This window comes from Mercenaria mercenaria, chromosome 5, assembly GCF_021730395.1.
Source record: "Mercenaria mercenaria strain notata chromosome 5, MADL_Memer_1, whole genome shotgun sequence".
Classification (NCBI taxonomy): domain Eukaryota; kingdom Metazoa; phylum Mollusca; class Bivalvia; order Venerida; family Veneridae; genus Mercenaria; species Mercenaria mercenaria.
In genome coordinates this window covers 63,400,864-63,414,388 of record NC_069365.1, presented here as the reverse complement: position 1 = coordinate 63,414,388, position 13,525 = coordinate 63,400,864, and the positions used below count along the sequence as shown (strand labels likewise).

General features: G+C 36.3%; 1 protein-coding gene across 1 annotated transcript in view; it reads right to left on the bottom strand.

Annotated features, from left to right (window-relative positions):
* Positions 1–13,525, bottom strand: part of LOC123558465 (uncharacterized) — a 248,507-nt gene that overhangs the window by 191,607 nt on the left and 43,375 nt on the right. Inside the window, exon 4 of the mRNA XM_053543761.1 lies at positions 7,596–7,712. Coding sequence (XP_053399736.1) covers positions 7,596–7,712 — 117 coding nt within the window. The remainder of the gene's footprint in view (positions 1–7,595; positions 7,713–13,525) is intronic.

The following is a 13,525-nucleotide window of genomic DNA, read 5'->3' as shown; positions in this document are numbered from 1 at the left end:
ACTGCCCAAGAAACACCACAGTTATGGCCCTTATTAGTTTCTAGTGTTAACTAGATAGGGTACTAATATGAAATAAGGCAAAGCCTCAATCGGGAATCGTTACTGTCCATCAGCTTGACCAGAAATATGCATTTGTATCCATCTGAAGGTATATTTTGGAATAAATAACAATACTGCCCATATTAATTTTGTACTGATGTGCAAGATGTTGTGGTTCGGATAAGTTATGTGGACGCTTATTACGCACAAGGAAAAAGCGTGTTCTTCCAAAAAATCCGAAGTCAGACGCTCTGTGCACGTGTTGGAAGACCACATTTTTTAATTCGATAGTATATCTCATTCCGTGTATATCGCATGTTACCGTAGGGGGATCGATTCCCTATAAATATGGAATTTTCTGCTTTATAACTTGTGACATATCAGACCTAGAACTATAAACTTAATCTGAATTTAGATCACCATAATGTGGTAGTGCACACACAATTTCGTCAGAATCTCTTTAGTAACTTCAGTGTTATTGCCCGTTAATTGTTTAAAAATCCACATATTTATACATAACAAACTAACCAATTGGTATAATTACACTAAACTTCTTTCATTTTTTTTCCATGAACATTTATAATTACCAAGCTGTAAAGTTGTGTACCTACACCCAGTCACCCCAACCGCCCTGGTCACCCCCTCCCCTTCCCCACATTCTTTTTCATGTTTTATTTTTTTAATTTTTTAATTTTTCAAACCTTCCATGAATATTTATCAACATGTGAAGTTGTAACCCCTCCTGCACCACCCACATTCCAGATTTCTTACTCGATTGTACTCTCTTAATAAGGATTTCTCTTCTTTTCTAGTTCAAATGTAATGAAATTATTTGCTTCTTAGTAACAGCCTGAACTTTTTACCCAATATATTTCTTTGCCATTCCTCACCACAAACCCATTCAAATGTAATGAAATTATTTGCTTCTTAGTAACATTCTTAACTTTTTGCCTGATATATTTCTTTGCCATTCCTCATTTTTTCTTCTTTTTTCTTAACTTAAACTTTCCATGTCACTCTTCCCTCCCCCCTCCAAAAAAAAAATCTTTCTATTTTTTCAAAAATTCCATGAATATCATAAGTTGTACCCCTACCCCCTGCACCACCCACGTTCCAGATTTCTTACTTGATTGTGCTCTCAAAATTAGGGACATCTGTTCTTTTAAGTTAAAAGGTAATGAAATTATTTGCTCCTTAGTAACATCCTTAACTTTTTGCCCAATATATTTCTTTGCCATTCCTCACCACAAACCCATTTGGCTCGGAGGTGGGGGGGGGGCATACCAATTCATCAAATTTGCTTGTTTATATTTATGTAATTAAACTAATCAATATTGGGTCTAAAACTATTATAGTCACCTACCACAATGCATGAGTTTTCATGCTGTAAAATCTTATCTTTTATTTTTGTGAAAAAATTTGGTTCATCTCTATTTGGGCCATGTAATAAATTATTGTAATATCAATATTTTAATGCTTGCATGTAGAATAAGTAAATTACCATTTTGATCTGTTTCACAACTGTTTGAATTCAAAATTATTGTTTATACATATTTCCATCCCTCATGACTGACTATTATTATTATAGTTACTGAAATAACAATCATATCCCCACTGTGTACGAATATAATTATTAAGGGGCCTCCGTGGCCGAGTGGTTAACGTTGCCAACTTCAAATCACTTGCCCCTCATCGATGTGGGTTCGAGCCTCACTCGGGGCGTTGAATTCTTCATGTGAGGAAGCCATCCAGCTGGCTTACGGAAGGTCGGTGGTTCTACCCAGGTGATGAAATAATGCACAGAGGGGCACCTGGGGTCTTCTCCACCATCAAACCTGGAAGTCGCCATATGACCTATAAATATGTCGGTGCGACGTTAAACCCAACAAAACAAACGAATATAATTAACTTCTTTATCAGTAAAGTGTATGTCTTGTAGACAGTATATACACAAGGCAGTCTGAAAGACAGCTATATCCCCTGCCACTGTTATGGACAGTGAAAAGATTGATAGTATTGGGTGGAAGCATTGACTTTGTTAAGTGTATTTTATTGTCCATGTATGAGAAAATCAATGAATCTGAAAATACTTCAAGGGGTTTAGGAGATACAGAGCAGACACAAAATGGGAGGCTCAAACCTTTGACCTTGAGTTGTGACCTTGACCTTGAGCCAACATGTCTGACTCATGAGTTCTACACATTGTCTTGATGAAGTGATCATTTGACCAAAGTTTCATGAAAATCTGTCCAGGGGTTTAGGAGATAAAGAGCTTAATATTTTTTCCCTTTTAGGTTTCCAATTTCTGCTTTTCCCTTAAACCCCAGTATTCATTGAAACAAATGTTACATGTTCTGTCATGAAGCATTTAATTTCTTATATAATAATGGAGATAAAAAAAACACATTTTAAATATACATCATGATAATATCTATAACTAGCAGATGCCTGATCCTCTCCATACTGCCCCAATATATAAACAAGAGGACCATGATGGTCCTGAATCGCTCACCTCTTCCCACATGACCCAGTTTGAGTATGACGTTGTTTTTTCTATTATTTGACATAGTGACCTAGTTTTTAAGCTCATGTGACCCAGTTTTGAACTTGACCTAGATATTATCAATATAAAAATTCTGACCATTTTTCATGAAGATCCATTGAAAAATATGGTCTCTAGACAGGTCACAAGGTTTTTCTGTTATTTGACGTACTGACCTAGTTTTCGAAGGTACGTGACCCTGTTTTGAACTTTATCTAGATATCATCAAGGTGAACATTCTCACTAATTTTCATGAAGATCTCATGAAAAATATGGCCTCTAGAGAGGTCACAAGGTTTTTCTATTTTTATACCTACTGGCCTAGTTTTTGACCGCGCGTGACCCAGTTTCGAAATTGACCTAGATATCATCAAGATGAACATTCAGATCAATTTTCATGAAGATCCATTGAAAAATATGGCCTCTAGAGAGGTAAAAAGTTTTTTCTAATTTAGACCTACTGACCTAGTTTTTGACAGAAGTTGACCCAGTTTCAAACTTGACCTAGATATCATCAAGATGAACATTCTGACCAACTTTCATGAAGATCTCATGAAATATATGGCCTCTAGAGAGGTCACAAGGTTTTTCTATTTTTAGACCTACTGACCTAGTTTTTGACCGCATGTGACCCAGTTTCAAATTTGACCTAGATATCATCAAGGTGAACATTCTGACCAATTTTCATGAAGATCCATTCAAGGGTATGGCCTCTAGAGAGGTCACAAGGTTTTTCTATTTCAAGACCTACTGACCTAGTTTTTGATCACAGTTGACCCAGTTTCAAACTTGACCTAGATATCATCAAGATAAACATTCAGACCAACTTTCATACAGATCCCATGAAAAATATCTAGAGAGGTCACAACGTTTTTTCATTATTTGACCTACTGACCTACTTTTTGATGGCATGTGACCCACTTTCGAACTTGACCTAGATATCATCAAGATGAACATTCTGACCAACTTTTATGGAGATCCATTCACAAGTATGGCCTCTAGAGAGGTCACAAGGTTTTTCTATTTTTAGACCTACTGACCTAGTTTTTGACCGCACATGACCCTGTTTCAAACTTGACCTAGATATCATCAAGATGAACATTCAGACCATTTTTCATACAGATCCCATGAAAAATATGACCTTTAGAGAGGTCACGACCTAGTTTTTGAAGGCACGTGGCCCACTTTCGAACTTGATCTAGATATCATCAAGATGAACATTCAGACCAACTTTCATACAGATCCCATGAAAAATATGGCCTCTAGAAAGGTCATAAGGTTTTTCTATTATTTGACCTACTGACCTAGTTTTTGATGGCATGTGACCCACTTTCAAACTTGATCTAGATATCATCAAGATGAACATTCAGACCAACTTTCATACAGATCCCATGAAAAATATGGCCTCTAGAGAGGTCACAAGGTTTTTCTATTTTTAGACCTACTGACCTAGTTTTTGACCGCATGTGACCCACTTTCGAACTTGACCTAGATATCATCAAGATGAACATTTTGACCAACTTTCATGAAGATCTCATGAAATATATGGCCTCTAGAGAGGTCACAAGGTTTTTCTATTTTTAAACCTACTGACCTAGTTTTTGACCGCACGTGACCGAGTTTTGAACTTGACCTAGATATCATCAAGTTGAACATTCTGACCAATTTTCATGATGATCTTGTGAAATATATCGCCTCTAGAGAGGTCACAAGGTTTTTCTATTTTTAGACCTACTGACCTAGTTTTTGAAGGCACGTGACCCACTTTCGAACTTGACCTAGATATCATCAAGATGAACATTCTGACCAACTTTCATAAAGATCCCACAAAAAATGTGACCTCTAGAGTGATCATAAGCAAAAGTTTACGGACGGACGGACGCACTGACGAACGGACGGACAACGGACGACGGACACCGCACGATCACAAAAGCTCACCTTGTCACTTTGTGACAGGTGAGCTAAAAAAAATCTCTTTCATTTTTACACGTTGGCATAATTACCCCACCCAATTTTTCAATGGGAGAAACATTTAAATTTACAGAAAAAAATCTGTTAATAAGATTTTGAAAATATTTTGATGTTTTAATACACAAGAATGCTTCTAAATGGGAAGAAAAAAGTTGGGGTCACCGTACATCTAAGAGATATTAGAAAAAAAATCCTTTAAACACTGGTGGATTTTGATATTTTTAGTTCATAGACTTTTTAATTTGTTCTTCCTAGATCATACAAAGTCTTGTATTCAACCTTTTTATTTCAATTGTAGCTGATATCATTATAGTTATATCAGTTTGAAAAATATCAGAACCAAACCTGATCTACATAAATAGGCATTTGAAATTACCGACCCTTACCCCCAATGTGCATCTTACATCAGAGGCCAAAAATAAGGGTGAATTTATTTTTCACTACAAGCAGAATGTGTTTGGTTAAATGGTACATTAATAGCTATATTGAGATGATTTAGCATTTATTTTCGGCTTAAATTCAAAGAAACTGATTTTTTCAAAATGGCGAATATCCTGATAAAATTGCTTGTACATTCTTAAATAAATTATGACAATTTACTTTTTACAAGTAGACGATCTGTCACACGGGAGGGGATCCAACATATGTATTTCCAAATGGGCACCCCTTAAATTCATATGTTGTGCTTCCGATAGTACATATGTGGTAAAAATTTTGCAGAAAAACAGGTGAGATTTTTATTTGTGATTGAATTTTGCGGAAATGACATTGTTTTGCAAATAATCGCGATGCAGTGCAACCGAATATACATTAACCAGCACGTAAGTGCATTTACCTTACCTGTATTTGTAGAAACGACAGAGAAAAACTTATCCTCCGTGAAGCCGTATGACTGAAAATTTGCAACATTTTTATCACCAGATGGAGATAAGTTGTAATTGCCCTGCGCTTGCTTAAATTTTGCCCTCGAAACCTTCCATATGCAAAACCCCACCCAGAAAAAGAAAATTATGGTGATCACTTTGCTAGAAAAATGCTTTTGGGCGGAAAACCGAATGGGATACATATGTTGTGCATGGGCTACATATGTGGTGCATTAGACTTAAATGGTACCTGGATAAAGAAATGAACTGGAAATATGTGCCAAGTATATGTCACATTATCCAAAAATTATATACATGTATATTAAAGGGATAACATATTAGAAACGAGCACAGCTTTAAGCTTACATATGATGTTGTAGAACATTTCCACTAAGGAGTCAACACATCTCCTAAATCCAAAGGGGTTTATGTGTTGCTTATGTGTGTTGACCTGTGAATGTCGGAAATATGCATGTATAGTTTGGTGTATAGCATATTAGCTGCCGATATGGTCTTCGTAATAATATGTTATTGAACCTAGTGATCTTTTCGTGTTTGTTTTACTCGTTCGTGAGCGCCTCTATATATATCTTCGGCGGTATTTTGCATCGTTAACTGTGGAAATTGTCTGTCTTTGAATCATGTACGTGAACTCAGTTATAGAGCCAAATATCTGTGATTCGGGCAACGGACTCAAAAATAAAATGTAATAAATACTTTTGGGTCTGGGATTTCAATTCAGGAGGTAATTTTGGTTTGCCCGATACAGAACTATTGGCCTGGTTGCTCCAGTATATAAGATATTGTGGACCTGGCACTTACTTGTGTTGAACTACGCAGTAACTTCGCAAGCTAGACCTATATAGTTTGTGGCAATATAGGAGGGAGGATATAATGCAAGGCACTCAGTCAAAAATTTGATTATAACTGAGCATAGTCATTAAATTATGAAATATGTCCTGGGCCATTAAGTTACCTACCAGACGCATGCAGCTATGTTCTGATTATATGACCGAGTACCTTGCAGTATATCCTCCCTCCTATATTGCCACAAACTATGATAGGCCTAGAATGTGGAGTTGCGGTATACATGTAACAACGTAGTTTTACACTAGTAAGTGCCAGATCCACAAATCACTGGCTGGGCCAGTAGTTCTGTATAGAGCAAACCAAAATACCTCCTGAAACACCCTGATGGTAAAGTATTTATTACATTTTATTTTTGAGTCCGTTGCCCAAGACAGATATTTTGCTCTATAACTCAGTTCACGGACAGACAATTTCCACAGTTAACGATGCAAAATACCGCCGAAGATATCTATAGAGGCGCACATGGACAGGTAAAGCAAACATGAAAAGAACACTGGTTCAAGAACATATAATTACGCAGACCGTAACGGCAACTAATATACTACACACAAAACTATACATGCTTATTTCCGACAGTCACAGGTCAACACACATAAGCAACACATTAACGCCTTCGTATTTCAGAGAGATGCGTTGATTCCTAAGTGGAAATGTTCTACAATATCTAATATAAGCTTAAAGCTGTGCTCGTTTATAAGTTATCCCTTTCATACAAATGTATATAATTTTTGGACTGATGTGACATATACTTGGCACGTATTTCCTGTTCGTTTCTTTATCCTGGTACCATTTAAGCTCAAGATCTGTGGAGTTCTAGAAAATCTAATGCATCACATATGTATCCCATTCGGTTTTTCGCCCAAAAATATTTTTCTAGCAAAGTGATAGCCAAATATTTTTTCTTCTGGATGGGGTTTAGCATACGGAAGGTTGCGAGGGCAAAATTAAGCAGGCACAGGGCATCTAAACAACATATTTCCACCTGTTGATAAAAATGATGCTATTTTTCAGTTATACCGCTTCACGGAGGATTATTTTTCTCTGTCATTTCTACAAATACAGGTAAGGTAAATGCACTTACATGCTAGGTAATGTATACTCGGTTGCACTGCATCGCGATTTTTTTGCAAAACAATGTCATTTCCGCAATATTCAATCACAAATAAAAATCTCACGTATTTTTCTGCGAAATGTTTACCACATATGTACTACCGGAAGCACAACATATGATTTTAAGTGGTGCCCATTTGGGAATACATATGTTGGATCCCCTCCCGTGTGTCAGTCGTCCAAATGGTTACCATACTTACTGCACTTGTTGCACGAGCGTTGACAATGTATCGCAAACTTTTCTTCCTTCTTACACTGCCCCCTTTTTTCTACTGAGTGACATTTTTCAGTGTCGTCATCAATACATTTATCTGGGGCTGAAATATCATTGGTTGAAACCATAATTATATGCATCTTATATGAACAACAATAAAAATTCTGAGATTTTTAAAATGTGTATGTGTACGTATAAAAATGGTGAAAACGTTGTAATAGGTGACTGCTAAAAATTAAATAGAGTTGCTTGCTTCCTTTTAAGTTTTACAAGTACATTTTGAAGGTGTATAATTATGTTCTAACTGTTTAGGATTATTTTTTAATTTGACACCAGAGAATGAAAGAAGGAAATCCTACACCTACCCGTACATCATCCCTCTCTAGAGATTTACTTTAACCAGACCACTGTGGGGAACCCACATGACAGAAGGTAAGTTACAGAGCCCAATTTGTAAACAAAACTGCTCGCTTCAGGTAAGATTTTTGGTCCTTACTTACATATACTCAGTAGAATTTCATGAAATATAGAAGAATGCTTCAAAAGACAAATACTCGATGCTGGTAAGATTTAGCCAGATTAATTTGGTACTTTTTGCAAAACATGCAACGGCGTATTTCATTAGTCACAAAATGTTGTGCTAAGGCATGGAGCATTTCCCTTAATAATGGTCTAAATGATTTGCAAATTATCTTTAGGCTACAGTTCACTACTTTCTAAGTAGTCCCTCCCAATTTTAGATTGGTGAACAAATGTTATTCCTATGACTTGCTGAAAACAAAAGAGCTATGGTCTGGAGCACTTCTTGAAGATGCTCTGGCAAGAGCAATTTTTCAACACTTCACCTTCTTTGAAGATCTTTCTCATTTTTACCTGCTACATGTCATTATTGGTTTTCAAAGTCATGCGACTTTACGAAATATAAGAAGTATTATAGAGCGTTGCCGTTTTAACCTTGAATTTACATATGCTTGTTTCAGTCCGAGGCATAAAAATTCTGAATAGCCCATCATTTTTGGTCAAATAATATTTTGCCCTGGTATAGGCATATGCACATTAAGTGCGATTTACATGTATGAAAATAACAACCGTCGGAGGCAGTTTTGGGACATGTCGGGTATTTTGAGACACTTTCAGGATTTTTAAAAAAGCTTAAATTCAAACTTTAATTGAACACAAATTGAACTATTCCTTATTACATGAATAAGATAAATTGAAATCTGTTTATTAATTCGGCATTAAATGTCTATAATAGATCTAGTGTAGACCTATATGCACAATTTCAAACTAAATCAAACTATAATAGAACAAACGTGTGTATAAATAAACATTATCTTAGTTTGTATAGATCTACATCCATTAATCAACGTGATTTATGGAAATTGTTTAGTTTATTTATAAAGTACACAATTTCAATCTGAATCAAACCGGAACAGACCTAATAAACTTTGACATGATTTATATAAGTCAGTAAATCAGCGTGATTTACGGAAACTCCTGACACTGAATTCAGCTGGACATTTTAACAGTAATCACACTCGAATTCAAGATCAGCTATCTCCTCCTCGCTCATGGACAACAAGTCAATTGTTTTTACACATGTGCGGTGAAGCCATCGACCACAAGAGTGACATGTAATCCAATCCTCGGTTTTGTTATCATATTGAGTTTCACAGGCATAGCATACCTGTTTAATGCTGGTGTCGATATCCGCCATATCATCGTCATCAAATTCCACAGATATATCAGACTCAGACGAATCAGATTCCCTTCTACGTTTCAGTTTTTCCATTCTCTCAATTTTCTTAATCCGTTTTTTCTCTTCCTTTTCTTTTAACTTTTGTTCCCTAAGTAGCTTTTTCTCTTCTTTTTCTTTTGCCTTCTTTTGTTTTTCTTCTTCCCTTTGTTTTCTATTTTCTTCTCTTTCTCTTTTTCTCATTTCCTTTCTTTCAGTTTCTTCTTCCTTCTCCTTTTGTCTCTTTTCTAATAAATCATGAAATGTTTTACACGATATCGCCTTTGGCAAGACCAACCTTTTCTTGTTTGGCCTTCTAGACGATGATTTGGCAACCGGCAGTTTAAGTATGTCATGTACGACTGGTGACACAGTGGCTTCAGATCTAAGGTTTAAAGACTCTAGTGTTTTTGTCTGAGTGACTGGTGAAGATCCGGTGAGGACAACTGGAAGAGACGCAACTGAAGTTTCTGGTACAGTACTGGTTAAGGAAATGCTTGTTGCCGAACTATCTAAAATACATGTATCTAGCACAGGAGACGTTGGACTTCTAGTAGCAGCAATATCACTAACAGGGCTTGTGCAGGTAAAACCAGATTTTGTTGTTTCATTCAAGCTTGCGGTGGATACATCCTGTCTGTTTGCTGCTAGTGCATCGACACCTGAGGAAATTGGAGCAAAGGCTGATTCAGGCTCTGCAACTGTGGACAGAGAGGACGATGATGGAATGATACTAACAGTGTTTGTACAACTGCTACTGGAGATTACCGCTGCTGGATTGCAGAATACTTTGCTTGGTTCCATCTTGAGTGTGCCAAGGACTTTAGATGGATTAAGTGGGAAAAGTCCACTGTCACGAAACCCTTTCACGGAAATATCCACAGTACAAGCGGATTCCCAGGCAGATTTGAAAACCTGTGCAAATTTACCCCTGGTGACAAATTCGCCAACATTACTGATCTGAAAGTCTCTTACAGCTTGCTTCCAGGACCCCTTTAAGGCACTAAATAAAGCCACATCACATGGTTGCATCAAATGGCTGCCATGTTCGAGTAGACAATACAGTACAATGCCGTTTTCTCTGCAAAATTTTGACGCTGTTAATGTACAATGAGTTGAATGACCATCGACAAACAACACGACAGGCCGTTTAATACAGTTCTCGTCTAGAGCAGGTGAGAAGACATCTTTGAGCCAGGTTGCAAACAGATCCGAGTCCATCCATCCTGTATTTGTACGCCCAAAGATGGCCTCTGGGAAATCTTCCAAAGGGTTATACGTGAACCGCTGTCCAGCAAACACTATAAGAGGCCTAAGGTATAAACCAGCAGCATTCATACATGCTAGAACAGTGATCTGAGTTTTATCAGATGACGTAAAGTTGTATATGTTGGGAACACCCCTTGGAGCAAGGACTTTTCCACTTTTAGGGCATAGGGGAAAACCAGATTCATCTGCGTTGAACCATCTACTCGGATCTTTCCATATCAGAGAATCTTTCACCTCATCTGACATGAACTCTAAAAAATCTGAAAACCACAGCTCAACCCGTTTTGGTGTAATAACAGCACGCTCTTTAGCTAACTGTTGAGGTGCTCTAGAAGCTAATTCTGGATGTCTCTTTAGAAAAGCGTAATACCAGTCTTTACCTGGTCGACAATCTACAAAAGGAGAATCCCTACCATCTTGTTTGATAATACTTTGAACAGTGTCTAAGATCTCTGCCCTTGTTCTACCAAATCCCATCTTCGCCATGGTGATTGCCCAATCTGCAATCATGTCCTCCTCTGCCTTCGATAATACAGTTCCAGGACCACTGCGAGCACCAATTTCAGACTTATTGTTGACATTATTTGACAGGGTTGTTTTTGGTATACCAAATGTTTTAGCTGCTTGGCGAAGTGAAATGCTTTTACTTCTTATCATAGTCACAGCATGACTTAAAGTTTCATTTGTGTATTTACGATACTGCTTGCACTGGATCTGACGACTCATTCTAAAATAAAAACAAACACAAACTCTTAGGAAGATGAAAATTCAATTAAATCATACTTATGACATTTGGTTCCAATATACCCGACAGCGAAAAATTGTTGTCAGGTATTTTGGAACCATCTACAACGCATCATCAAGCAGCGCTATCAACAAACAGACGCTTTGTTTTTGAAAAGGAAATGTTTTTTACTCTATAAAATATTATCAAACTGTTAATCAGCGCTTCTTTTATATGTTATTATAATTTATTATTAGGTGTCTTTGTCCCTTTCTTATGGGTATACGTAACTAAAAGAATTCGCGCTTCGAATTTCACTGCAAGTAGAAAAAACGGCACTTACTTTAATGTGCAGACGACGTGTAGACGCTCGCAAAAAAAGGACGACTTGATTATAAATTCTGACTAGTAACGTTCAAGGAACAATGTTCCTAACCAAAAATACGAGATGCGGACCAAAACTGCCGACGGTTCGAGAATACCCGACAACGCTCTACCTGTTGTTTTTATCTTCAGGTTTATTTTACAATGTGGAGCTGAAGGTAGTCAAAATACCAATTCCTGTGACACAGGCAACAGATGACTCAAAACTTAATAAAACAAACCTGTTGCAAATTATATACACGATGTAATTTTAAGACCTTTTGAATATATACCGCCTGTAACAGAAAGTTTAAAGTTTAAGAATCACACTTAAACATTTTCTTCAGATTTACGACCAATTTCATTACAAAGTGCTATTTTTTCTATCGAAAACCAACAAAAAGGATGCACAAATCTTGTAAGTTGGACACAACATGAACCTAGCTCAAAGAAAAAATATGTCACATTCTAGTCTATTCCTTTCCTCAAACAAATATTTATCATGTTCAACTGATAAATCCTCTCGAAACAGAAGAGACATTCTGTTCAGTGTTTCTTCGGAGAAGAAAAACAACAGCTTTAATGATATCTTGAACTGTGACTTCTGTATATCTCTTGATATTGGCTATAAACTGAAATGGTCGACAGTATTTATAATATATTACAAAAAAAAAAAATCCCACACATAAAGGAAAATGACTCAGATTGAGTTATCATGAATTTCTTACAGAACAGAAACAGAACAGAAATTTTATTACAGACTTGTACATTGTACATTATCTTTAAACATATATGTACTCACGTGAAATATATACACTGTATGAGCATAAGGTTAATATGACACCTGCCGTGGGCTCGGCTGGAAATAAGTTGTTCCATCCATTCCAGGTGGGGACTTTAGTCGACTACCCACGTTAAACAAGAAACTTTACTTTCATAAGAAACTCTATAAAGCATGGTATACAGATTAAATATTAATATTAAGATTATACAGTATTACATATACATAGAGGATTAACCAAAATTAACGATGAGTCATATTTGTTCTATGAGACACTGCTGCTTTAATATAATAAGCTAGATTCAGTAAGAGCTTCTTATTATCACATGTGAACAGTTCAATAAAGTTTAACATACTTGGCCTTACCTAGTAGTATTTTTTAATATATTTTTTACATATATCATTGTAGAGTGGACATATCAAAACAAAGTGGTATTCACCCTCAATATCATTCAACTCACAATATCTTTCATTTCAAACAATTCTATTTACAGCATAGCGTCCAGTCTGTACCAATAATGAATGTGAGGATATCCTTATTCTGCTAATATATGTTCTAAGATTACCAGGTATCAGATCTGGATAAGTTTCATAATTATACAAAAGTATTCTTTATATTGTTATACAAATTTAAAACAGAACTAGTTTGTTTAGGCGTAAAAAAAAAAATTGTTTGTTTCCGGTATCCCGACCTACCCTAAATTTTTGGCCCGACCCTAAATGTTTTTATGGCCTTGGAGAACATTTTTTTCAACTTTTTAACAAAAGATGCAAAACTGCACTTTTTATGCTTTAAACATGGCCAGTGATGTTAGAAATCAATTTACTGATGCTCTAAAGGCATAACCCCCTTACCTGTAATCATTTTTTGACAAAAAAATAATTTCCGAAAAGTCTCCCTTAATAAAAAAAATTTCCAAAAAAAAAAATTTCCGACCTACCTACCCTAATTTTTTTGAGCATGTTACCGGAAACAAAGAATTTTTTTTTAGGCCTTATTTGCGTACCAACTTTGTACAAAACAGTCAGCTACTCTTTGTTTAA